General features: G+C 44.3%; 1 protein-coding gene across 1 annotated transcript in view; it reads right to left on the bottom strand.

Moving 5' to 3' along the window:
- Positions 1 to 24,086, bottom strand: part of USH2A (usherin) — a 577,940-nt gene that overhangs the window by 6,081 nt on the left and 547,773 nt on the right. Inside the window, exons 65-69 of the mRNA XM_039530373.1 lie at positions 15,225 to 15,434; positions 11,307 to 11,545; positions 9,506 to 9,723; positions 5,854 to 6,030; positions 4,128 to 4,211 (exon numbers count right to left, since the gene is read on the bottom strand). Coding sequence (XP_039386307.1) covers positions 4,128 to 4,211; positions 5,854 to 6,030; positions 9,506 to 9,723; positions 11,307 to 11,545; positions 15,225 to 15,434 — 928 coding nt within the window. The remainder of the gene's footprint in view (positions 1 to 4,127; positions 4,212 to 5,853; positions 6,031 to 9,505; positions 9,724 to 11,306; positions 11,546 to 15,224; positions 15,435 to 24,086) is intronic.

Genomic DNA, 24,086 nt, shown 5'->3' with positions numbered 1-24,086 from the left:
AAAATAAAAAGCTTAGGACAGGGACATGAAAAAGATACACAAAGTGCACATTACTGCACAGCTTAGAAAAATCAATCACTGAGCGGGGAGAGAATGCATTGTAGCAATAGTAGCTTTGGAGGATATGCAGCAGTGCATCTAAAGATGGCTGAATGTGCTAGAGTCCTAGCAACAAAAACAAAAGAGAGGTGATGTCTTTGCCACAAAACCACATCTAGGTTATAAAAAATAAATGCATCGTTTAGTTGCCACACCTCAACATGAAGGAGATAAGGCCAAGGAAATGAAATTCGGTGTCTAACAAAACAAAATCTTTTTGGCTCTGAAGTCCTATTTCAGCTTTGGTTCAAAGACATTTAAGGGGTTTTCACAGTGTGATATCCTATACCCCATTTCTGGTTCAGGAAACAAGGTTTTAATGCAGGACACTGACAATGTCCTCCACTCTTCTAGTAGATTAAAAATTAATCCACTGCTCCTCCATACCTGCATATTGAGACTGGCTCAAACTGATGGCTTAATACTAACATGGATGTGGCTCACAGAGAAAACTAATATCAGCACTTGTGGAAGGGATCTCAGATATGGGCCAACAACAAGTACCCATGTTTACATCTGCCAGGGCTCTGCTTCCAGGAATTTCCATTGTCTCTTCTTAGAAACCTGGTGTGGTGATTTGCCATGGATGAAATGTCTGAGATATAACTAGTGGTCAAAAACAAAAAGATGGTTGGCTGTATAAGGAAAGGCATGAAGAATAATATGAGAAATATAATGCCTTTATACAAATCCATACTAAAGCCTCATTTGGAGTGCTGTGTGGAGTACTAGGATATTGCACCATGGGGGAGGCGGGGTCAGAGAAGGGTGACGAGTGATTAGGTACAATGGAAAAATTCTCACAGAAAGAAAGGCTGAAAGATAGGGATTGTTTACCTTAGTAAGGAGATGAATACGAGGGGACATGATACAAGTATATAAAATAATGAATGGCCTAGAGAAGGAAAATGGGGAGCTACTTTTCTCCCTGCCACACAACAAAGGGGCCAGCCAATGAAATTCAACAGTGGGAAATTCCAAACTGAAAACAGGAAATACTTTTCACATGATGCACAATTAGGCTGTGGACCCCACTGCAACAGGATGGTGTTGAGGCTAAAATCATAACAAGATTCAAAAAGGAGTGGACATTTATGTGGCTATCAAGAACATATAGAGTTATAATGCTCACTGCTAAAAAGTTTTTAAAGGGAATATTAAAACTTTGTATTTCAGGTTTTAAGCCAATCTCTGTCAGAGATCAGGGTAAGACCTAAGATGGGGGGCAGATTCCTCCTCATCTGCCTACTGTCGGGTTCTTACAGCTTCCTCTGTCATTGGAAACAGGATGATCCTCAGGTCTATGTTCCTATGTACCTAACAGCAGCAAAACCTCTGTATTTGGATGCTCTTTGGGCAGGCCAGGGACCTGACCCTGCTCTCCCCAGAGTGAAAGACAAAACTTCCATTGATTTCAACAAGATCAGGCCTTGTGTCAACAGCCCTATTCCTCAGCTGAAGACTGGAAAGCTCAAGTTTCAGCCTATATAAGAACGGCCATACTGGGTCAGACTAAAGGTCCATCAAGCCGTGTATCCTGTCCTCTGACAGTGGCCAATAGCTGGTGCCCCAATGGGCATGAACAGACAGGTTATCAAGTGATCCATGCCCTGTCACCCAATCCCAGCTTCTAGCAAACAGAGGCTAGGGACACCATTCCTGCCCATCCTGGCTAATAGCCATTGATGGACCCATCTTCCATGAATCAATCTAGCACCCTTTTGATCCCCATTATAGTATTGGCCTTCACAACACTCTCTGGCAAGGAGTTCTAGAGGTTGATAGTGCGTTGCGTGAAAAAATACCTCCTTGTGTTTGTTTTAAACCTGCTACCTATTAATTTCATTTGGTGGCCCCTTGTTCTTGTATTTTGAGAAGGAGTAAATAACACTTCCTTATGTACTTTCTCTATACCACTCATGATTTTGTAGATCTCTATCGTATCCCCCCTTACTCGTCTCTTTGCCAATAAAAAAGTCCCAGTCTTATTAATCTCTCCTCATATGGAACCCGTTCTATAACCCTAATCATTTTTGTTGCCCTTTCCTGAACCTTTTCTAATTCCAATACATCTTTTTTGAGATGGGGCGATCACATCTGCACGCAGTATTCAAGGTGTGGGGAAACCATGGATTTATATAGAGGCAATATGATATTTTCGATCTTATTATCTATCCCTTTCTTGATGGTTCCCAACATTCTGTTCACTTTTTTGACTGCTGCTGCACATTGAGTGGATGATTTCAGAGAACTATCTACAATGACTCCAAGTTCTCTTTCTTGAGTGGTAACAGCTAATTTAAACCCCATCATTGTATATGCATAGTTAGGATTATGGTTTCCAATGTGCATTACTTTGCATTTAATCAACATTAAATTTCAGCTGCCATTTTGTTGCCCAGTCACCCAGTTTTGTGAGATCTTTTTGTAGCTCTTCACAATCTGCCTGGGACTTAACTAGCTTGAGTAGTTTTGTATCCTCTGCAAATTTTGCCACCTCACTGTTTACCCCTTTTTCCAGATAGTTTATGAATATGTTAAATAGGACTGGGCCCAGTACAGATCCCAGGGGGACACCACTATTTACCTCTCTCAATTCTGAAAACTGACCATTTATTCCTACCTTTTGTTTCCTATCTTTTAATCAGTTATCAATCCATGAGAGAATCTTCCCTCTTATCCCACGACTACTTATTTTGCATAAGAGCCTTTGGTGTGGGATCTTGTCAAAGGCTTTCTGAAAATCTAAATACACTATATCCACTGGATCTCCTTTGTCCGCATGCTTGTTGACCCCCTCAAAGAATTCTAGTAGATTGGTGAGGAATGATTTCCCTTTACAAAAGCCATGTTGTCTATTTCCCAATAAATTATGTTCATCTATGTGTCTGACAATTTTGTTCTTGATGATAGTTTCAACCAATTTGCCCGGTACTGAAGTGAGACTTACTGGCCTGTAGTTGCCAGGGTCACCTCTGGAGCCCTTTTTAAAAATTGGCGTCACATTAGCTATCCTTCAGTCATTTGGTACAGAAGCTGATTTAAATGATAGGTTACTGACTACAGTTAGTAGTCCTGCAATTTCACATTTGAGTTCCTTCAGAACTCTTGGGTGAATACCATCAAGTCCTGAAGACTTATTACTGTTTAGTTTATCAATTTGTTCCAAAACCACCTCTAATGACACCTCAATTTGGGACAATTCCTCAGATCTATCACCCCCAAAAAATGGCTGAGGTTTGGGAATCTCCCTCTCATCCTCAACAGTGAAGACTGATGCAAATAATTCATTTAGTTTCTCCGCAATGGCCTTATCATCTTTGAGTGCTCCTTTAACATCTTGATCATCCAGTGGCCCCACTGGTTGTTTAGCAGGCTTTCTGCTTCTGACGTATTTAAAAATTTTTGTTTGTTATTACTTTTGGAGTCTTTGGCTAGCTGTTCTTCAAATTCTTTTTTGGTCTTTCTAATTATAGAACTATTGTGATGTCACCACCCCATTCCAGTCCTCCAAAGAGACCTGTAACGAAGAGAGGGGTCAGGACTTGATCTTGCTAAAGTTTAACAAAAAGAAACCCACTGACAAAGCATGTAGCATTTACAAAAAACCATGAAGCTGTTCCGTTAAATTCTGAAGGAATATAAAGGGCCCAAAGGGTTTTGATTTGCTTTCTATTTCAGCTTTAACACAGGCAGTAAGCTACCATCCCTATCGTCGTGCTGATGTACATTGTTAGCAGGTTTTGCATTTGTTTGATTTTTTGGTGGGAGGGAAAGAACTGTGTGTGAAATTCTTATTGGTTTAAAAAAACCTCCAAGACAGCACCTGCTTCAATAAAAAGAATCTTCCTGAATGAATTCAGCTGGCGATAAAGACACATTAGCCACATACCTTAATGCTTCAAGAAACAACTTGGGTCAGATCAATAACTTCTATTTCCAAATCTGATCTGATCCAGTATGGGTTACACCTAATTGCTCAACACAAATTCACACATAATCAGTAGGTAACGTGTCTAGGTGTTTACCAAATCCAGTAGCAGTGCTGTATTTGATCACTGGTGTGATGGCGCTCCCTTCATCGGTGGTACAGGTTACTTGAAAGGAAAAGGCTGAATAAAAAAGGCAAAATACAGAGTTACAAATCTCAAATGGGACTATCAAAATGCTTCAGCCCTGATCCTCCAACAAGACCTGCTACTGTGCACTGCTGCATTCAGGCACAATCACAATGGGACCCCCCCCCCAGGCACAGCAGTCAACACTAGTGGATCCTAATATAGTACTGAAGCCTGATTATCCACTAATAGTCAGATATTAAACTGTATACTACAGTGGTATTGTTAGTAGTTATTGTTCCCCTATACCACCCCATTTTCACATGCTCATAACTTTCCAAATCAAACGAAATAGTGCATGCTTGGGTCTGTGTCTGACAGTCAATTTTTAAAGAAACTTCGAGAAAAACCCTCAGCTCTGTTTATTATAATGGGAAGATACAACCCCCACAAACAAACCCTTCCCATTGTTAAATAAATAAATGTTTGGAATAGGGGTTGGAGTCTGAAAGCTGAAATCTAGCTGAGCCATGATTTCCTCGAGGGCTTGGTGGTTTGAGGAATTGTTTGATTACATTAGGAGCATTTGAAAATGGCAGCGGTCTGTATCAAGTCACACGGTGAGATGCACTGTGCCCACATGCACAGCTAGCAAGCAAATACATTGGAGAAGGTCATACGAAAACTTGTCAAGAGACAGCTGGACAAAACTGTGTCCAGCTGCTGCCATACTGTCTGCACACATTGCCCAGCACAGTAGTCCCTTGCCCCACCAAACTGGGTTACTTGGAATGATTTCTGTAGCTTCAGCATCAATTTAGGTTGGCGCTGACTGTACTTCCTCGGAAAGCACTTTGAACATCATTGCAATATGAAGTAGCTTAATCAGGAAGATTTTCTCAGGCCTCTAGCACTTTATCAAAAGCAGCATAGTTCCAGTAGAATCCGTGCAGCCAACGAAAGGAGCAGGTACAGATGCAATGTGGATGTGATGACCTTCTATGGTATCAGGGCTCTCTTCCCTGTGGATCCCAACTATCCACACGGCCAGGAGGATATGCCTTCTACCCGCTTCCGTGAGTCCTCCAGGGCTCAGTCCTGCAAGGCGCTGAGCACTCTAGCCCAATCCAGCAAAATACATAAGCATGTGGTCAGCTCTAAGCATGTGAACAGTCCCATTGACTTCAGCAAGACGACTGATGTGCTTAATGTTAAGCATGTGCCGGATTGGGCTAACGTGCTCCTCACCTTACAGAATCGAGCCCTGAAAGGGACATGGTGGGGGGTAGAGAGCACATCGTATCTTTGTCCACTCCTCCTTTTGAGAGGAAGATCTGTAGTAAACGCCAGGAGGCCAGCCTCACAGTGTTTCCTGGCCATCTACACCCATCTCATGGAATGGGTAGAATTCATCCAGAAACATCATCAGTTCCCCTCACCCACCCCTGTACCTCAAATAACCACTGTTCCTATAAATCACAGTAGGTACTAACATGGTTTTAATGGAAAACTGCATTCAATCATCAGGATAAAGAGTACCTTACTATGCATACACCATCAGCTTTTCAAGGAAACTAGAAGTCTAAAGAGGCATTCCACTGCTGTGCATTGGCTGGCCGACTTCGTAAAATTTAACATGTAATGAAACTAGATAAACACAGTCCTTAAGCTATAGCAATGGGAAACTGAAACTGACTTTTGTCAGATGTCCTTGGTAAATACAGCATGGTGTCAAAGCCACTATAGACACGCTGGGCGCCCTCAGTTAACACATACTCCTTCAGCTGTCCGTTCAATAGGAAAGTGTGACTCCAGTCTAGGTAGATCATGGATAAATTGCTGACAACAGAAAATGGAGCTTTGTACTGAGGTACTGGGGGGGGAAAAAGGAAACAGCTCATTTATAAATCATAGTCATCTCACTGGGTTGCACAAAATAAATTCATCAAACAAGAAGTGTAACAGGCTCACGCACATACATACCCCTATATGAAAAAAAAATCAAGGAGATTGCCCTTGCTTTATCACACTGAAATATATTGTATCTGCATCCTAAGTGAAACCCACAAGGAAAATTAGTAAAATTCAAGCGTAAGCTCCTTGGAGCAGGGAGTCTTTTACTATGTGTCTGTTCAATGCCTCGTATAATGGGCTAGATTAGGGGGGGTACAGGCACCATTGTAATACATAATAATAAAAATAAAATGGCTTCCAAGAATTAAGGATCAAGACATGAAAAATTCAAGACAAGGAATGCGGTATATTCTATCAGCTGCACTGGTAAAACTCTACTGGAGTTAATAGGGTTACACCGTGTAACAGGCCAAGGCCATGTTCTGGTAAATAACAAGACTGGCATCTTCTACAGAAATGAAAACACTGGCTGTGCCCTGGCTCCCCCCCATATAATTTTTGCTCCCAGTGTTTCACCTCTGCTCCTTCTGGGGCACGTCCTCCCTCCTCCCAGACAGTGTGGGGAGGAACAGAGGAGCCACCCCAGTTCTCACAAAATGGGAGGAGCTGCTGCTGGGTTCTTTCTGCGCTCACCTCTTTCCTCCACAGAAAGGAGGGTAAGAGAGCTCTGCCTGGGTCCGCAACTGCTCTGATTGGCTGCTTACACCCTAGGGAGGCAGGAAAGCAGGGGTGGCAGGTTTGTATAATTTTTGGTGGTGGCCCGAATGGGTCCAAGCCCTGCCCCCATGAGGGGGTTGGGGATGTGGGAGGGGGCTTAGGGCTAGGGCAGAGGGTTGGGGTCTGGGGGTGAAGGCTGGCGATGTGGGGTTCACAGTGCAAGAGAGGGCTCAGAGCTGGGACAAAGAGCTCTGGCTGGGGGGGGTGTAGGCTCTGGGGGCTGGGGATGAGGAGTTTGGGGTGCAGGCAGGCTTCCCCCGGGGTGGGGCCAGACAGGAGAACTCTACAGTCCCCCCAGCCCTCTTCCTGCTGGCAGCAGCGAGCTCCGTGATAGGCGTTCCCCTTCCCCTACCCCCTGGAAACACACTTTCCCTGCATCACTGTCACTGCATGTGCTCCTAGGGCCCCTCTCAGGTCCAGGAAGCCCCCTCGCTTCCCCTGAGGTGGGTTCTGGGTGGAGCTGCCATCACGTATGCCCCTCCTCCCGGCTGGCAAGGGAGGACAGCGCAGAATGGCAGGGCAACCGCCCGCTGCCTAGGGTGCAGGCAGGGATGCTCCAAGGGGACACACAGGGGCGGCAGGTGGGGCTGGGGGAGAGACCCGGCACTGAATATTGCTGGAGCCCGTGCACCATGGGCCCATATAACTCACCGCCAATGCAGGCAAGTAGCCAATCCTAAGGGGTTTTCATCCCAGGCAGGACTGAACTGAGCACCCCTCAGTGACCTGGCTGGAGCTATTGGAATTGTATGTGTTGGATCTAGCACCCCTTTCAGCCAGGTGTACTTTAAGCACTGACTGGCATACAAGGTTCCTATCCATGGAGACACCACTGGTTAGTATCTCCTGGATGGTAATATAATTGTCTCCTGTTTTGTTGCATTTTTCCTCTCATTTAACAGGTAAAGTATCTTTATTACTATTAACTATAATTGGAGGCTATTTCTCATATCAAATCAATATTTATTGCAACTAAGCCCAAAGCACTAGCTGAAGTTAATATATTTGTTCTCCAACCCAAACGGCTTGGAGAGTGAATTATGTCCTTTTGGCATCCATTCATTTTTAAAGCTTTTTCTTGAACCATTAGTTTATTTTCAGAGATAGTTAAAAAGCCTTACAAACAGCAATTCAAGTACAATAATTCACTGCCCTGACTAATCAATCAGTAGTGCAGTACATTAGTATATCATCAAGTCCCAGTTCCCAAATATTGTCTTCGATGAAAGCAACTTCACGTACGTGAGGCAGACATGTTCATTTGTTATGCTTTTGGCACTGTACTTACAACAAAGAATGCCCATAAACCATTGCCTCCTTTTTTAATGAAACGTTTTAGGTCTTCCTAATGAAGGAGACACAATGAACCACAGTGAATGCAAAGATTTTAGTGGCTTGGAGGGGTTGATGTGGAATACATCAATATTGCAATTAACTTACTAATGCATAGCACTGCTCTCTACTAGATCAAATCAGTACTGTTCAGTTGAGTATCAGAGGCTCTGTACTGCTGAGAGCTAAGGGAGATTCTCCTTTAGCTCAAGAGGCGGAAATCTATGCTTCTGGAGGAAGGGAATGTAAATTCAATCTCCAGTGTCACTGTGGAGTTCAGAATGGCTGTAGTGTGCACCATAAGGACCACTGTGAAGTTCCTTGAACTTTATTGCAACACATTAGTGGAATTGTATAGAAGTTTTATGATTTATTGGATTAGGTTTTAATAATTTACATACTGAGTTACTATTGATGTAAACAGGATTTTTTTTTTTAGAGATGTGATTTTATACGTTTTTTGGGCCAGAGTATGCCAAGGAAATTTACTCTGCCATGTTAAAGCGTATAGATTGCTAGGGCAAAATACCCACCATATTCATTATGTGAATATTCTGGATATGATCCTATACTTACAAACAAGCAAACAAACCACCAACCCAAAACCCCAACAACCCTCCCCCCCATTTTTAGGAAGATGTTAAACTACTACAAATTCAGCATAGAATAACCTAGACTGTAAGCACAATGTCTATGGTATTAAATTGCTACATAAACCTCCAAGAATGCCTATAGCACTGTATACGAATGATTAATAATAAGGAATTCTTCACTTCATTTTTAAAGATGCTAGACCTCATGAATGGCCCAATTCTAAAAGCACTACTGCAGGCAAAATCCTGTGAACTTCAGAGGAAGTTTTGCCTGCACAAAGCCTGCAGAATCAGGCCCCAAAAAACCCACACAGTCCTCTTCTAAAATTTCTGTGCCACCTTTATTTTGTTTGCTCCAATCATTATTACACCCTGCCTACCACTTTACTGGGCATATTTCTTTTTATTAACTGTTGCCTTGTTAGGATGCATTAATGAAAAATATGACATACTTAATACTTCCCACTGAACAGAATTAATAATGGAAGGACAAGGAGCTTAAACTAAGAAAAGAAAAGGTTAGGCTAGATGCCAGGAAAGCAGTTCTGAACAGGAAGAGCAATCAAACAGTGGCTTAGACTTCCCAGGAGTGGGTGGCTGAGACATAATTACTGGAGATGTTAAGAACAGTTTTGGAAGGATGCTAGTGGGAATGATGTAGTTAGTTCTGTGAAATGGATGGGAACAGACTAAACGATCCACATGTTTTTTCTGGAGCTATACAGTTCCACAGCCTAGAAAGATGGGTATTTCAGACTCATGAATTGCTCTTTCTGGTCACTGTATACTCACACTCCTTCTTGGTAGTAAAGCTGGTCCAGTCTGAAGCACTGCTGCCTACAGAATTGTAAGACACCACTCTCACGTTGTAGATTGTGTAAGGCTGAAGATCACTCACATTGGAATTCTGCTCTTTACCTGTATACTTCACTTCAATTGGTCCAGGGTTACAGGTCTTTGCCTGTGTTTGTAAATGTGGAGGGCAAGCAGTATACATGTGGAGTTCATAGCTGGAGAAAAAGATTGACATTTTGATGAAAGTCTTATCAGAGGAACAAACAAACGATCAATGAGCACTGTTTCACTCTGGCTGCTAGATATCTGGTTACTAGTTAATAGGATGGACCTCAGCTTCATTGCTTTTGGGCACTCTAAATCCCTTTCAATCTCTAATGCTTTGGTCCTGATTTTAGGGTGATGACCTCTAATCCCATGCTCACAAACACCTGCAATTTTGTGCCTACAACGAAACTGTGGATGTACTCACATCTAACTGCTTGTGCCTGCAAATTAAATACCGTAGTTAGATCTAGCTACCTACCTTGGTATTTATAAGATATCTATATCTGTGATGCCAGTTACTCTCTCAACTTATTGGTGTTGCAAAACAGCAAGTGCAACTATTTGTTGGTGCACGATTGCACTTGCCTCATTAAGAACCAGTGAAAAATCATCTTTAACCATCAATGAAACATGAATTAATGAGCAGCAAAAAACGGCTGCCATTCTGTCAGCGGAAAACCTGCTTAAACCCAAATTAAATGTAAAGCTGTTCATGTGGCTCTTGCACCAGCACCCACTTCCTCCAGTCCCCTGTGCCTAGGGTGATCAGAGAGCAAGTGTGAAAAATCAGGACGGGGTGGGGGGTAATAGGAGCCTATATTAAAAAAAGACTCAAAAATCAAGACTGTCCCTATAAAATCAGGACATCTGGTCACCCTACCTGTGCCTAGCTAAGTTTGCTGCAGGGCATTTGGGGAGTGGGGCAATACAGGATATTGTACGTGAACCTGCCATTTCTATCCAAAATACACAATAGACTCGTCCGGTTTTTGGTGTGAGTACACTCAGACTAATTTAGAATAGTACAGTGCACTTTGTCTGAGGCTACCAACGAAAACCACTCAGAAGCATCAAGTGCTGCTGCCTGCTTAGGGCTTGATCCTCTACTCAGTGAACTCAGTGGAAAAACTCCTAATGACGCAAATAGGATAGGAACGGGCCCTTATTGAGTTGGCTTCCTGCATGGAAAAATTTACACTTGCTCTCCATAGACTGCACTGGCAGCTGATTGGCTTCAAGGTGCAAATGAAGGTGTTGACTTTGATTTATAAAACCCTCTGTGCTTTGGTCCTGTCTAGTCCAGAGAGCACTGCTTTTCCCCACCTCACAACAGTTGATTTCTATGGCTTTTGCTAACAGTCTCTCTCTATGTGAGTGGCAGAGATAGGAAGTTTTCCATCGAGGACCCTGACTCCAGAATTCACTTCCCTTATTGCTCCAGCAAAATCCAAGTTTATTAACATTTAGGACACACTGCAAGGTTCCTCTACCTATACAATGTTTTGCTTGAGAGAAGATACCCAAGGACGGCAAGCACCTGTTGGGAGGATTTCTTCTGCATGGAATGTACAACAATTTGGAGATCATCATCATCATTTACAAATATATAAAAGAATACTAAAAACAGGGCATGAGATTATCTAAAATGACTAGGGGACTTAGCCACACAACTCCCAATGATCTAAATGGAAATTGTGTGTCTAAATCTGTTAGCTGGCTTTGAAAATCTAAATCAGATTGTGAATCTTACCTTTCCACAATGCCATTCGGTGACCGAGGTGCATTCCATTGGAAAAAAGCTGTTCTTGAGGTTATGGTATGTATATGTGGAGGGGGCTGTTGAGAGGGTGGTGCTGGTTGAGTGGTTAGTTGGGCGATTGGTCCTTTGGTGCAACAGTTGAAACATGTGCAGGCCTCTACACCAACAGAGTAGGTGGTGAAAGGTTTAAGTCCATGTATTGTTTGCTGGATGGCAGTCCCTTCAGACAACTGTAAAAGGCAAGAGAGAACTTCACACAGCACAGGGGACTGTAAATGCTAAGTCTGATTCATTAAATGTTCTAAGTGGTAGGATCTTTGAGTTGGTGTTACCAGGGAATCTAGATTTGACCTTATCTTTCATTATCTAGTCATAGAGGGTGAAATTCACCCAGTGCAGTGGGCCTGTACATTGTTTAAGTCCTGTGATGGACTGCACTCGTGAAGCAGCTATGCACAAACACCTCTACATCCCTACGTGCAGCGTTATAAGGATCACACTGCTGCCCCTGAAAAGTTGGTGGGCATTGTCAAAGGATGACAGGCAGATGATAGAACGAGGAGCGATGGTCTCAAGTTGCAGTGGGGGAGGTCTAGGTTGGATATAAGGAAACACTATTTCACTAGGAGGGTGGTGAAGCACTGGAATGGGTCACCTAGGGAGGTGCTGGAATCTCCATCCTCAGAGGTTTTTAAGGCCCGGCTTGACAAAGCTCTGGCTGGGATGATTTAGTTGGGGTTGGTCCGGCTTTGAGCAGGGGGCTGGACTAGATGACATCCTGAGGTCTCTTCCAATTCTAATCTTCTGTGATTCTATGAATGTCCAGGAGATCTTTGCATACACAGTGGCCCTAATATCCTGCACAAGTGGCACAGAAGGGATATGTCCTCCATTTCAGCCCACAGGAAACCCTCTCAGCAAAACTGAATCCATCAACCTTTAAAGAGAAACTGAATTAAATAGCACAAAGAAATGTGTGTGGATAAGAACTGTGTGGAAAGTTATGGCAGAAAATAACTAAGAAAAAAGCAAACCATGCTGCTTCCTGGAGCTGCTGTTTCTCCAATTCGCTGCAATCATCTGTCGGTATGGTCTCCAGATCCAAAGAAATCAAACAGCATGTAGAAAAAAGCAATTTCAATCACAGTAACCACCTGCTGTGGTGATTAAGCAAGGCAAATGGCACAGGCCACAGAGTCCCAAGGTGGACAGCAAGGAAACAGAGCATCAAGGCAAGACAGAAAGCACACAAAGTCAGAGTTTGATAACGCCTGCCACTCAGTGATGGGGAAGCAAGGCACCCCTGCAGGCACAGCAGCCACACGGCAGGTCTGAGGGGATGAGAAGAGAAAGACAACGGAGAGATGAAAGGGTAGTGACAAGAACATGCAGGCTGAAGTAGATATGGACCCAGCTGATCATCGTAAGAGGGATAAGGACTAGCCATGCAATCAGCAAACAGCAGATGACTCACGCTCACAGACAGGAACGATGAGCAAGGAAGACGGTGTTCCCAGCCACTTCCATGCCAGATTAGACTGGAGCACATACTACTATAAAAGGTGAACAGAGTTAAGCCTTGACAGATGGTGACACAGACACAAAGACATGGAGGAAGTTGAGCACAAGAAATGAGGTGTGTGAAGCATGGAGGTTCCCATTTGCCACTAAATTGCATAGCACTTGAAAGCTGATAATATCAGCCTTACTTTATTCAGTCTTGTGTGGCATTTTTCCTTGGTTTGTGCAGTATGGCTCCGGGTACTCTTCACAACCTCCTACCCTGGCCCAAGGTCTGTGGTCACTCCTGTTTTTTGTTTTCAAGCCCAGCTAAACAATGCAGATTTCCTGACTTAGCGAAGTTACCTAGTTTTCTGGCTATTGGCTGGATGCTGTCTTGTAACAGCCCTCAGAGAAGAAACAGAGATGCTCCACAAACTCACTGAAGCCTGCAGTGATCCCCTCGTCTGATGAGTCTCTCTTGGTATATGGGGGAATGGACATTAGATTGCAAAGTGCAAATCTTCTCTTCCCTTAGTCCAAGGGCCTTTGCATGCTAAGGAACATGATGAGCCCATGGAGCACAGCTCTGAAGCACACAGGAGAGGGAAGAGGTCCGGAACCCTCCATGGGCTCCCCTGGTCCTGTCCACCACCCTCCTTGAGCAGCAGAACCACACAGAGCCCACCATGTTTGGGCCTTCCATGGCCAGAGGGTGGGGCTGGATCTGCCATTTACATTGTCCTTTTCAATTATTTCCATGCCACACTCGGCTCCTTACATCTCCTTTAGAGCCAGGCCCCCCTGTTTAGCTGATTGCCTCTCTGGTCCCACATACGTGGACTCCAAACTCTCTAGCTGTTGCCTAAACAGTTGACTTACTGAGATTAAACTTCAGACCAGGGTGGCTCTAGGTATTTTGCTGCCCCAAGCACGGCAGGCAGGCTGCCTTCGGTGGCTTGCCTGCGGGAGGTCTCCGGTCCCGCAGATTCAGCGGCACGCCTGCTGGAGGTCCGCCAAAGCCGTGGGACCAGCGGACCCTCTGCAGGCATGCTGCTGAAGGCAACCTGCCTGCCGCCCTCGCGGCAACCGGCAGAGTGCCTCTGTGGCTTGTTGCCGCAGGCACGCGCTTGGCGTGCTGGTGCCTGGAGCCGCCCCTGCTTCAGATCCAACCTGGGTGCAGCAAAGAACTGAGACACTATGGATGGTGTTACCAGCTTAGACCAAAAAAAAGAAACGACTCATATCAGATGGTCATTGGGTGTTTTCAGATCCTCGAGGCCCTAGGCCTTCTAGTGCTTTTTATACATTTTAAGCAAAGGAACATGGAATTTTTAAAACCTAAAAGCTACTACTTTAAACAACATCATTACGCTCCCAGAACTGCTTAAACAAGAACAATGATGACAATTAACCACTGGGTGCATGATTTCCCCCCGCACTGATATTTCTACTTTCTATGTGGAATCTAACAGGCCACAAAAGACACTACACAGCATGTAATCTTTTTTTTGAGGGGGGGGGCGGGGGTGTGCTATGCAGAGGGGAAGTTACTATATGGCTGAAAGGAGCAGATGAAGAAGAGAATCCTTAGACATCCTGTATGCTGTACCTTTCCCAGATGCCCCTGGAGTTGTGATGGGGATGGTCACGGAAGGGGCTCCTATTGCATGCTAGTGACATGACATATGCACACCTTTGTTACATGTTAATTGTGAGACACACTGACAGCCTCTTGGTTTCTTTCTACCAGTTCTTGTAACATTCTGTTGTAGGACTTACTGAGCTACCGGGGGACTGAAACATTCTTAAATGCTATAAAGTAACAATGTAGAGTTCATCAGTGCTTTCAGATGCATTTACAGGGGTTGTTATTATAAACTTTTCAGTTCTGCATTGGATAACCAGATAACATTACCGCACTGTTTGCGATATGCCTAGGTGTTTCCAGTACTTTGTATGCTACTACACAATGTTATCCCTGTGCCAAGGGATAACATTGTGTAGTAGCATACAAAGTATGCAACCACCCTGGCCTTAAAATCCGTAAGTCAAAACACAGTAATGTCCAAAGGGAGCAGCTTTTTGGTCACCAGCTGTAATTTCTATCTGAGCTTTTTGGGCAAACAGATTTTTGGAAAGTTTGTATTTCAATGTAATCAATAACCTCCCAGGAACACTGCATTGGATCCCCCACGCATTTTCTCACTATATAACACAATGAAAAGACTGGCGTCAAGGTTAATTCTTTTAGAAGCACAACATTTAGCTAAGTGGAGCCATCAGTCCTTCTTCGGCCAGAAGAGAGCGCTGCTAAGTAGAGAAAAAAAGCTAACAGACTTAAAATCCTAAAAAAAATGTCCAGAGTTCAACTGGAAATACAAATAGAATAGCTTGATAAACACTCACCACCACATCGGTCCCTCTGGTGCTATTGGAGAACAGCCTGTAGAGACTAACTATCCCGTTTGGCTTAAGAGGGGGACTGATGTTTACCACAGCTAATGTGGAAGCCACAGTGTGGAACATGGGTGCGTGGAGGCCTTCAGGAGGGGCTGGGCCTGTTCTACAGCGTGCCCAGCTGCTAGGAGTCCGGCCCGCGGAGTTTACTGACCAGACCTTGAAAACACAAAACAAAGAGCAATTTGTGAAGGGTTTGAGCCTGCAAGATGCTGAGCACTCCTGGGAGGGGCTGAGTTGCTGGGGCTAACACAGCTTTACTGGTGGCAAGATGAAACTGCACTATAATTTAAGACAATTTTGTGACATTTCTCTAGTCCCCCCATCTGGTTCAAATCAATTCTTTTTAAAGAGGGCAATAAGATATTTTTAAAAACAGAAGAATGGCCACACTGGGTCAGACCAAAGGTCCATCTAGCCTAATATCCTGTCTTCCGACAGTGGCCAGTGCCAGGTGCTTCAGAGGGAAGGAACAGAACAAGTGAACTCCAAGTCATCCATCCCCTGTCACCCATTCCCAGCTTTTCACCATTATGATTAAGGGGGACAAGTACATTTTCATGAGGTTCCTGCAAGGCTGATTTAAGAACAGACACTTTTATTTGCCAAGTAATATTGTATACAGAGGAGGCCCTAGAAAACGTACCTCTCTTACCTAAGATAAGGTAAGAGAGGGCAGCATTCCCTTCACTACTGCAAATTCCAAGGGCAAACTGCAAACACTGACCTAGCCCCAATCCTGCTATTGTATCCCTGCGGGTTATGCCTTTTTGCCTGTAAATAGGTCCAATTAAGTCAATGTGGCTCTGCATGGGATTTAAGTTCCCCTTGCACTGATCCAACTACAGGAGCCGGACCTTAGTGATTTAAGGCAATTGGCAAGTTTTTAAAGGACCCCACTCTATTAAATATATTAATATAATTAATCATTTGGCACAACTGTCAGTAATCCAAAATATAATATAAAGAAAACACATTGAAAAGCATGGGTAAGTCAGCACCTCTAAATTTATTCATTTATTTCTGCAATAACATTTGCTTTATTATACTAGCACAAAGAGAGTGGTTTCAGTTCCAAGGTTTCAAAATACAGCAGCTTGAATTAGGCCTGATTAAAAACTGCACGTCTCTATGAACTATGCCTACAGATTTTGTCAGCTTCCCAAAACCAGACTGATCTGCAGACTACATAAAACTCAGCACTTATTAAACACAGTCTCCAACAAATCTGCATGAAAATTAAATTTTGCTTTCATCAAGGAGCGCATAAACATATGGAAGGATGTATAATCTTATTTATCAAAAACCATTTGTATAATTAAACACGAATATCATAAAAGGTTGCCTTAGGTCATCATTTGCATGAGTAAGTAATTTGTAGAATGTCAGGTACAATAGACAGAATAGATGGATGTGTGAGTGTATAGGGTTAAATTAGGCTCAATAATAGCCAACCACATAGTGATCAATCAGAATGATAGATCTAAATGGCAATACAAGAGGACTGTCTGAGTGATTTTTAGTATAAGTATTCCTTAGTAAGCTTTCGTGTTGAGCAGTTCTAACTACAGTAAAACACGTTCTCACGTAATCTCTGGACAGTTTTTTTTTTTAAAGTTCTCATCTTGCTTTTTTTAAAACAGACCCTGGAGAACTTTTAATTTTCTGAATTTACAACACCTAAGTTCAGGGAACTTACATTTTAAAAGGGGTCAGGTGCAGGAGAGAACCAAAAACATACAAGAGCCTTAAGTCTTGTGATTCAAACACTGTAGATGTCCACTAAAGTTAAAGAATCAAAGTTACTTTCTCATACTCTTGCTAGCACATAATACTACTAAAGCAAACTCTACTACAAATGAGATCCTATACCAAAAAGTTTGCGCAGAATATTTTTCTTTCAGTGATCGCTGCAGAGAAGTTTTCATAAAGTCAAACTCTTTCCACTCTACTCCAATAGGTCAAACACTATCTCGGTTAAGTCCTTGCTGCTACAAAGATTTGACAATAGTTGCTCATTTTAAGGAGCATTTTTCTTCATGGATGGCAAGTTCTTAGGCAGGGTGCAGTTCGAAGAGATCCACCTGTATTGACTCAATACCAACCTTGGGGTGAAATGCTCCAGAGTTTTATTCTGAACTATGGGAACATGCCTGTGAGGCCTTAATGAGCAAATCATTTAACTTCTCTTGGCCTCAGTTTAGCCATCTGTAAAAGGGTAAATGGGCATAAAATACTTTTCTTAGGGGAGTGTTGTGATAATTAGTGATAGCAAGCACTTTGAGATCCTGAGATATAAGTATTAACTGAAGACATAAATGCTAATATTTAGACACCTGCCTGAGTGTATATGCAAATCAGTTATACATCCAACTGCTAGCATTTGCACCTGCAGTCAATTGCACCTATTAAAAATTGAAGGCTGTATCATGATCCCTTCAAAAATGCATCACACGGCATCCATGGACCATTACATTTGTTGCACTGATTAATGTAATGCTATGTGGTATGCTTTTGTACACAAACAAAATAGAAGAAAGTCTTTTGAAGTTGCACTGCATCATTCTGAGGTGTGATATAAAAGATTAAAATAAGGTACTTGTTACTTTAACTCTTTTAATATATTGCCTCAATAATCATTAAGTCTTACATCATAGTGCATGGACTCAGAACCCTGCCAAAATCTGTACAGCCACTAGTGGGTGCAGTGTCTCAAGAAAGCCACGAAGGGGCTCCAAAAGCATCTACAGAAGGAGTATTTCAGACCTCTTCATCAATTTGCTGGCCATCTGCCCAGACAGCACTTTGAAGTAGGGTCAGAGAGAAAGAAGCTCTCTGGAGGCAATATATTCAGAGAACTAGAGAATTCCAGTCACAGGTAAGCAAGTTTGTTTTCTTCTTCATAAACGGGCCGTTCTTGGAGACTGGTGAGCAGCAATCACCCAGAACGGTCATATGGCAGCTTCCAAGTCTGACAGCACAGCCAAGAACTGGCAAAACCTGGGTTACACGTGACTGTCCTACAGACCTTAATCATAAGGAGTGGCAGAAACATGCTGCAAAAGCTGCTTCAGCTCTAGCACAATAAGCCTGCCTTGGATAAACTCTCACCTGCAATAATGTCCATGGATTCTCCACAGCACACCCACATTCCCAAATTCAAGGTAGGGTGACCAGACAGCAAGTGTGAAAAATCAGGACAGGGGATGGGGGGTAACAGGTGCCTATATAAGACAAAGCCCCAAATATCAGGACTGTCCCTATAAAATCGGGACATCTGGTCACCCTAATTCAAGGCCAGTTCCTCAGCAAAGCTGAGTACTGACAACTCTCACTCAAGGCAATTAACTCTGTTTGGCTTTCAGATATGGATGAAGATCACAGAATCATAGACAATGGGGATGGAAAAAGCTTGTTAGATCATTGAGCTCATGTCCCTCCCCATGCAGGAATGGTCCCTACAATACTTTAAAAACTCAGGTCTTTACAAAGGAGCTAACGTTTTGAGCAAGAAAACTGATTTCTTTGCATCAACATAAAATAGTATGTAAAGTTATTCAATCTGTACTGGAAATCCTAAAGGGAATTAAAGGAAAGGGCCGGACATAACTATGGGCTGGTCTACACTACAGGGGGAAATCGATCTAAGATACGCAACTTCAGCTACGTGAATAACGTAGCTGAAGTCGAAGTATCTTAGATCGAATTACCTACTGTCCTCATGGCGCGGGATCGACGTCCGTGGCTCCCCATGTAGACTCCGCTACCGCCGTTCAGGTTGGTGGAGTTCCGGAGTCGACAGGAGCTCATTCGGGGATCGATATATCGCGTCTAGATGAGACACGATATATCGATCCCCGAGAAATCGATTGCTACCCGCCGATACGGCGGGTAGTGAAAACGTAGCCTATGCCTCAGTGCACGAAGATGGACTAATGACTTCTTGAGGTCCCTTCCAACTCTATGTTTCCATGATTCTATGACATAGGCCAATAGCTGTCATAGCTGAGGTGAACCACCAGAAGAAGGAAAGCACCTCATTAGTGGGCAAGCAAAATGACTTCTCAGCAAATGAATAATGAAAGAGCTACAGAAGCTGCCAAAATAACACTAAAGAAAGAGTGACTCGCACCTAACGTATCCTAGGGGAGAGGCAGCTCTGAATTAAGAGAGTAGACCAGGGGTCTCAAACATGCAGCCCGCGGGGTTATTTCCTACAGCCTCCAAGCTCCCCTCCCTCCCCCTCCTCCGAGTGCACCGCATCCCCATTCCTCTGCCTACCTCCAGGCGCTTCCCACCGCCAAACAGCTATTTGGTGGCGCTTAGCGCTTTCCAGGAGGGAGGAGGAAGGAGCGGGGAGCTGTGCGCTTGGGAGAGGAGGCGGAGAAGAAGCGGGGGAGGGGCGGGGATTTGGGGAAGGGTTTGAAATATGGGTGGAGTTGGGGTGGGGACTTTAGGAAAGGAATTGGAATGGGGGCAGGGACGGGGTGGGCCGAGGTGGGGCAGGGCCTCAGGGAAGGGGTGGAGTGGGGGTGGGGCCGGGGGGTGGGGGCTTTTTGTACCTTTATATGAAAAGGTGTCAGTGATGCGACCCTTGGGCCAATGTACTAGTCCTCATGTGGCCCTCGTGGTGATTCGAGTTTGAGATCCCTGGAGTAGACACAGAATCAGAAAAAAGAAACCAGAGCTCTTGACCACCTGACACTGACCATCTGAAGAAGTGCAGTCCTGGTTAATTTAGTAGCAGTATTGTGAAAAGAGTTATTATGCTCTTCACACACTATATGCCTCCCAAACGATGGTAGATACGTATATTGGACAGATCAGATGGAAGTCCCTTTAAACACGCCGACTCTCAGGAAAGTTCAAAAGAGGGGATTTGCTGTTCATACTGAGGCTAACATAAATCTGGCAAGGGGCTATTAGAGAGGAGACCACTTCCAGTATTGAAGAGGATTCATCTGATATTGGGGTAAGTGACACAGCATACACTGCCATGAGATTTAGTGTCCTACAGTCATCTATGTGTCTGTGAGAAACAGAAGGCCAGAGTAGGGTGACCAGAGGAGAGGGAGAAAATATCGGGACACATGTTGGGGAGAGGGGATCTGCCGGCAGAGGAAATAAATAAAAAAAAAGGCGAGTGCTGATGGTGGAGCAGCAAAAAATAAATAAATAAATAGATAAAAAAGGCGAGTGCTGCTGGCGGAACGAAATCTCGGGACATGGGACAAACACCTAAATATCGGGACGGTCCTGATTTTATTGGGACGTCTGGTCACCCTAGGCCAGATCAAACCACACCTGTGCATGGCTGCACAAGACACAGGAAGGGATGCAAGGAGCCAACCTCTTTATCCCTGCAGACGGGTCAAGCATAATTACAGTCCTTGCAGACAGTAATAAGCCCAAGGACTCCACACATGTAGCACCGCTGTTGGTGCTAGCCTTTCCAAAAGTGACCCTGCAGGACCTCTCTATACATGCCAGCAGAGCTGGACCTTTGCATGGGGGAGTGCGTAGCATTTTTCAAGGATGATGCAGTGGCTATGCTTCCCCTCAGCTCCCTGGAACTCTCAGAGACATTGTGCCGGTTTCAGTCCTCACTTTTCAGTTTCCAGAAATCAGCCTCCAATCTTAAGGTTGCATAAATATCAGATTTTTGCAATGAACAGAGATATTTTTGTTCCAGCAAAAACATGACACTTTCAGTGCATGCCTCATATTAAATAAAGGTAATGGCATTTGTCTGATTAAGTCCCTGCACATCCTATTAGCAATGTTTAGAAACAAAAGGCTCAATGTTTTGTTTTGGCTGTGCTGTGCACTTGCATTGGAATTTACAGGAGAAGGAACAGGTAAAGTTTCAAGTCATCTTTACACTTTCCCTATTCTTGGGCCTGTCTAGCCCCTAGCATAAGTAAGAGCAGTCTCAAAGACACTATTTTATACACAGCTGCACTGGCACTCATGAGCCATTCTTGCAACTAAGTGGCCAAAGTGCAGCCAAAATAGTTTGGGGTTGCTTCTGCAGAGACAATACAATTCAGAGCATAGTGCAAAAAGTCCATCTCTATACAGATCTGATGTGTCCACCCCTGGAATAGTGTATTAATTTCTGGGCAACACCTTACCAGAAAGGCGTTGACAAACTTAGAAGAGTTCAGAGAAAAGCAACATAAAACATTCCTGGTGCTAGAGAGACTGATTTATGAGGAAAGAAAAAAATTATTAGGAAAGATAATAGATTAAAAGAGCTAAACAAACAGAGCTTGGTTATGAGACAAGGGGAGCAGCTATAACCAGGGGCGGCTTTAAGAATTTGGCTGCCCCAAGCACGGCGGCATGCCTCGGGGGGGGCGCGTTGGCTGTCGCCGGTCCCGTGGCTCTGGGGGACCTCTTGCAGACGTGCCTGCGAAGGGTCCGCTCGTCCCGCGGCTCTGGTGGAGCATCCACAGGCATGACTGCGGAAGGTCCACTGGAGCCGCCTGCCGCCCTCCCGGCAAAATGCCGCCCCAAGCGCGCGCTTGGCGCGCTGGGGTCTGGAGCCGCCCCTGGCTATAACTGTCTATTAATATTTGTGAAGTGTAAATATCAAAATACAGAGGGATTATTTAACATGGCACATGGGGGTATAACTAGAATTGAAAAATAAAATTGAGAATAGAAAGATTTAGGGAAAACCTCTGCCAGTGAGATCTATTAGGCTGTCGAAGTACCCTAAGGGAAATGGTGAGAAAAATTCTGTAAGAACAATTCCGAACTGAGAGGGAGATGGACTTGCTGGGAGCTAATAGGTCTTTCTAGGTAGGTACTTATATGATCCTCATTACTGTAGCATCTGAGTGCTTCACAACATTGATGATTTTATCCTCACAAACACTGGTAAGGGAATATCATTATTCCCACTTTACAGATAGGAAACTTAATTCAGAGAGATTTAGTCACTCACCCAAGGTCAGACAGGGAGTCTGAGAGACCTGGGAATTGAATCCAGACTGCCTGCGTCCGAGTGCAGTGGCTTACCAATGAGACCATTCTTTGTTCACAGCTTCAAGATCGGGCAAAGCTACTAGATGGCAATGCAAACATCAAGATATAACAAGTTTGTTCTGCAAGAACTGCCTGGCTTTAGTTGGGCATATGGCATTCTCACAGCTTTCGTATTACTGGGGGGGCATTTAATATTTTCAGCCACATCACGGCCTAGTTCTTCATCTGGTTAGTCATGCAGTTTAGGAGATTAGGGATATTTAGTCTCCAAGGACATTTAGACCCCAGGTTCTCTGCAGTTCCATGCATTCACTGCCATTTAAACAGTCCCTATAGCATTGATGGCTCTCGATTCAACAGGTACATTAATAGTCCATAATCTTCAGGCATATCTGGATTTGCAAATCTTGATGCTTGATTGTTGCGGCCTTAATGACCCAGGCTCCGCTCTCATCATTGAGGTTAAAGAACTTCCACAGACTAAAATATTTACGACCACAAACACAGCTGATCAATTCTGCTCAGGGGCGGCTCCAGGCCCCAGCACGCCAAGCTTGTGCTTGGGGCGGCAAGCCGCGGGGGGCGCTTTGCTGGTGCCGCAAGGGCGGCAAGCAGGCTGCCTTTGGTGGCTTGCCTGCGGAGGGTCCGCTGGTCCCGCAGCTTCGGAGGACCTCCCGCAGGCGTGCTGCCGAATCCGTGGGACCGGGGACCTCCCGCAGGCAAGCCGCTGAAGGCAACTTGCCTGCCGTGCTTGGGGCGGCAAAATGCCTAGAGCTGCCCCTGATTCTGCTTCATGGTTCTCCCAAGGCAGCGCTTTGACAATGCAATAGATATCCTCAAACTAACTTGATAAAATCTGATGCAGATGCCCATATGGCTAGTGACAATCGCTACCTAGCAAAAAACAGCTATTGAAGCTGAAATTTCCTTATGCTAAGCATCCTTTAGTTTAGCAGTCAGCAATGGAAGGGATTGATTTACCATTGCCAAAGAGTTAAGGACATAAACAGAGTATTTCTAAGGGTCTGGAAACGTCTACTTTTAGCAAGCACCCACCATTTTAGCAAACAGCACTCGTGCACACAGCACAAATGGCAGTTGTGCATTTCTGTGACTACCAAGAATCCCTCACTTTTTCAGCATGGTGGGAAATTTCAAATCCTACATCATCTGGTTTTACTGTGCAAGGGATAAAATCACACCCCTATTGGAGACAGGCTGCAGGACTACAATGTATCCCCTCTGTAGCCTTCCATGACCACTACTCCTGGAGTAATGACCACTCCTGCCTTATATCTTGCATGAAGGTCTTTCCAATCAATGCATAAGTGCAGATCTAACAATCCCTCTCCAGGTCCACTGCTAATACACCTCTGCACTGGCATAGCCAGTGCCAGCAGGGAGCCCCCCTTCCATGTGCAAAAGCCAAGCTGAGGGGCAACTCTACTCTGCCTCACTCACATGCACTGCCAGGGTCCCACGGTGTGAAAGGACTTGGGGTCCAACCCTGCTCCTGTTAAAGTCAATTCCAAATCTCCCATTGAATTTACAGAGAGTTGGATCAGGCCCTTGCTTAGGGCAGTGTTTTCAGACATTACTGCTGATTTGGGATCCCTCCATTTCTGGGTGCCTGTTTTAGACATTTCGAAGGGACCTCATTTTCAGAGGTGTTCCTATTGACTTCAGTACAGGCGAGGTTGCTCAGCACTTCTGCTTAGATGTCTAAAGTTGAGTACCCCCAAAATCGAGGCCCGCAAAATCACTGGCCACTTTTTGCAAATAGAGTGCAATGGGGGTATTTTAACGACGGCGTAGACA

Source organism: Mauremys reevesii, linkage group 3, assembly GCF_016161935.1.
Source record: "Mauremys reevesii isolate NIE-2019 linkage group 3, ASM1616193v1, whole genome shotgun sequence".
Classification (NCBI taxonomy): domain Eukaryota; kingdom Metazoa; phylum Chordata; order Testudines; family Geoemydidae; genus Mauremys; species Mauremys reevesii.
The sequence above is the reverse complement of the archived record's forward strand: the minus strand, read 5'-3'. Positions and strand labels throughout refer to the sequence as shown.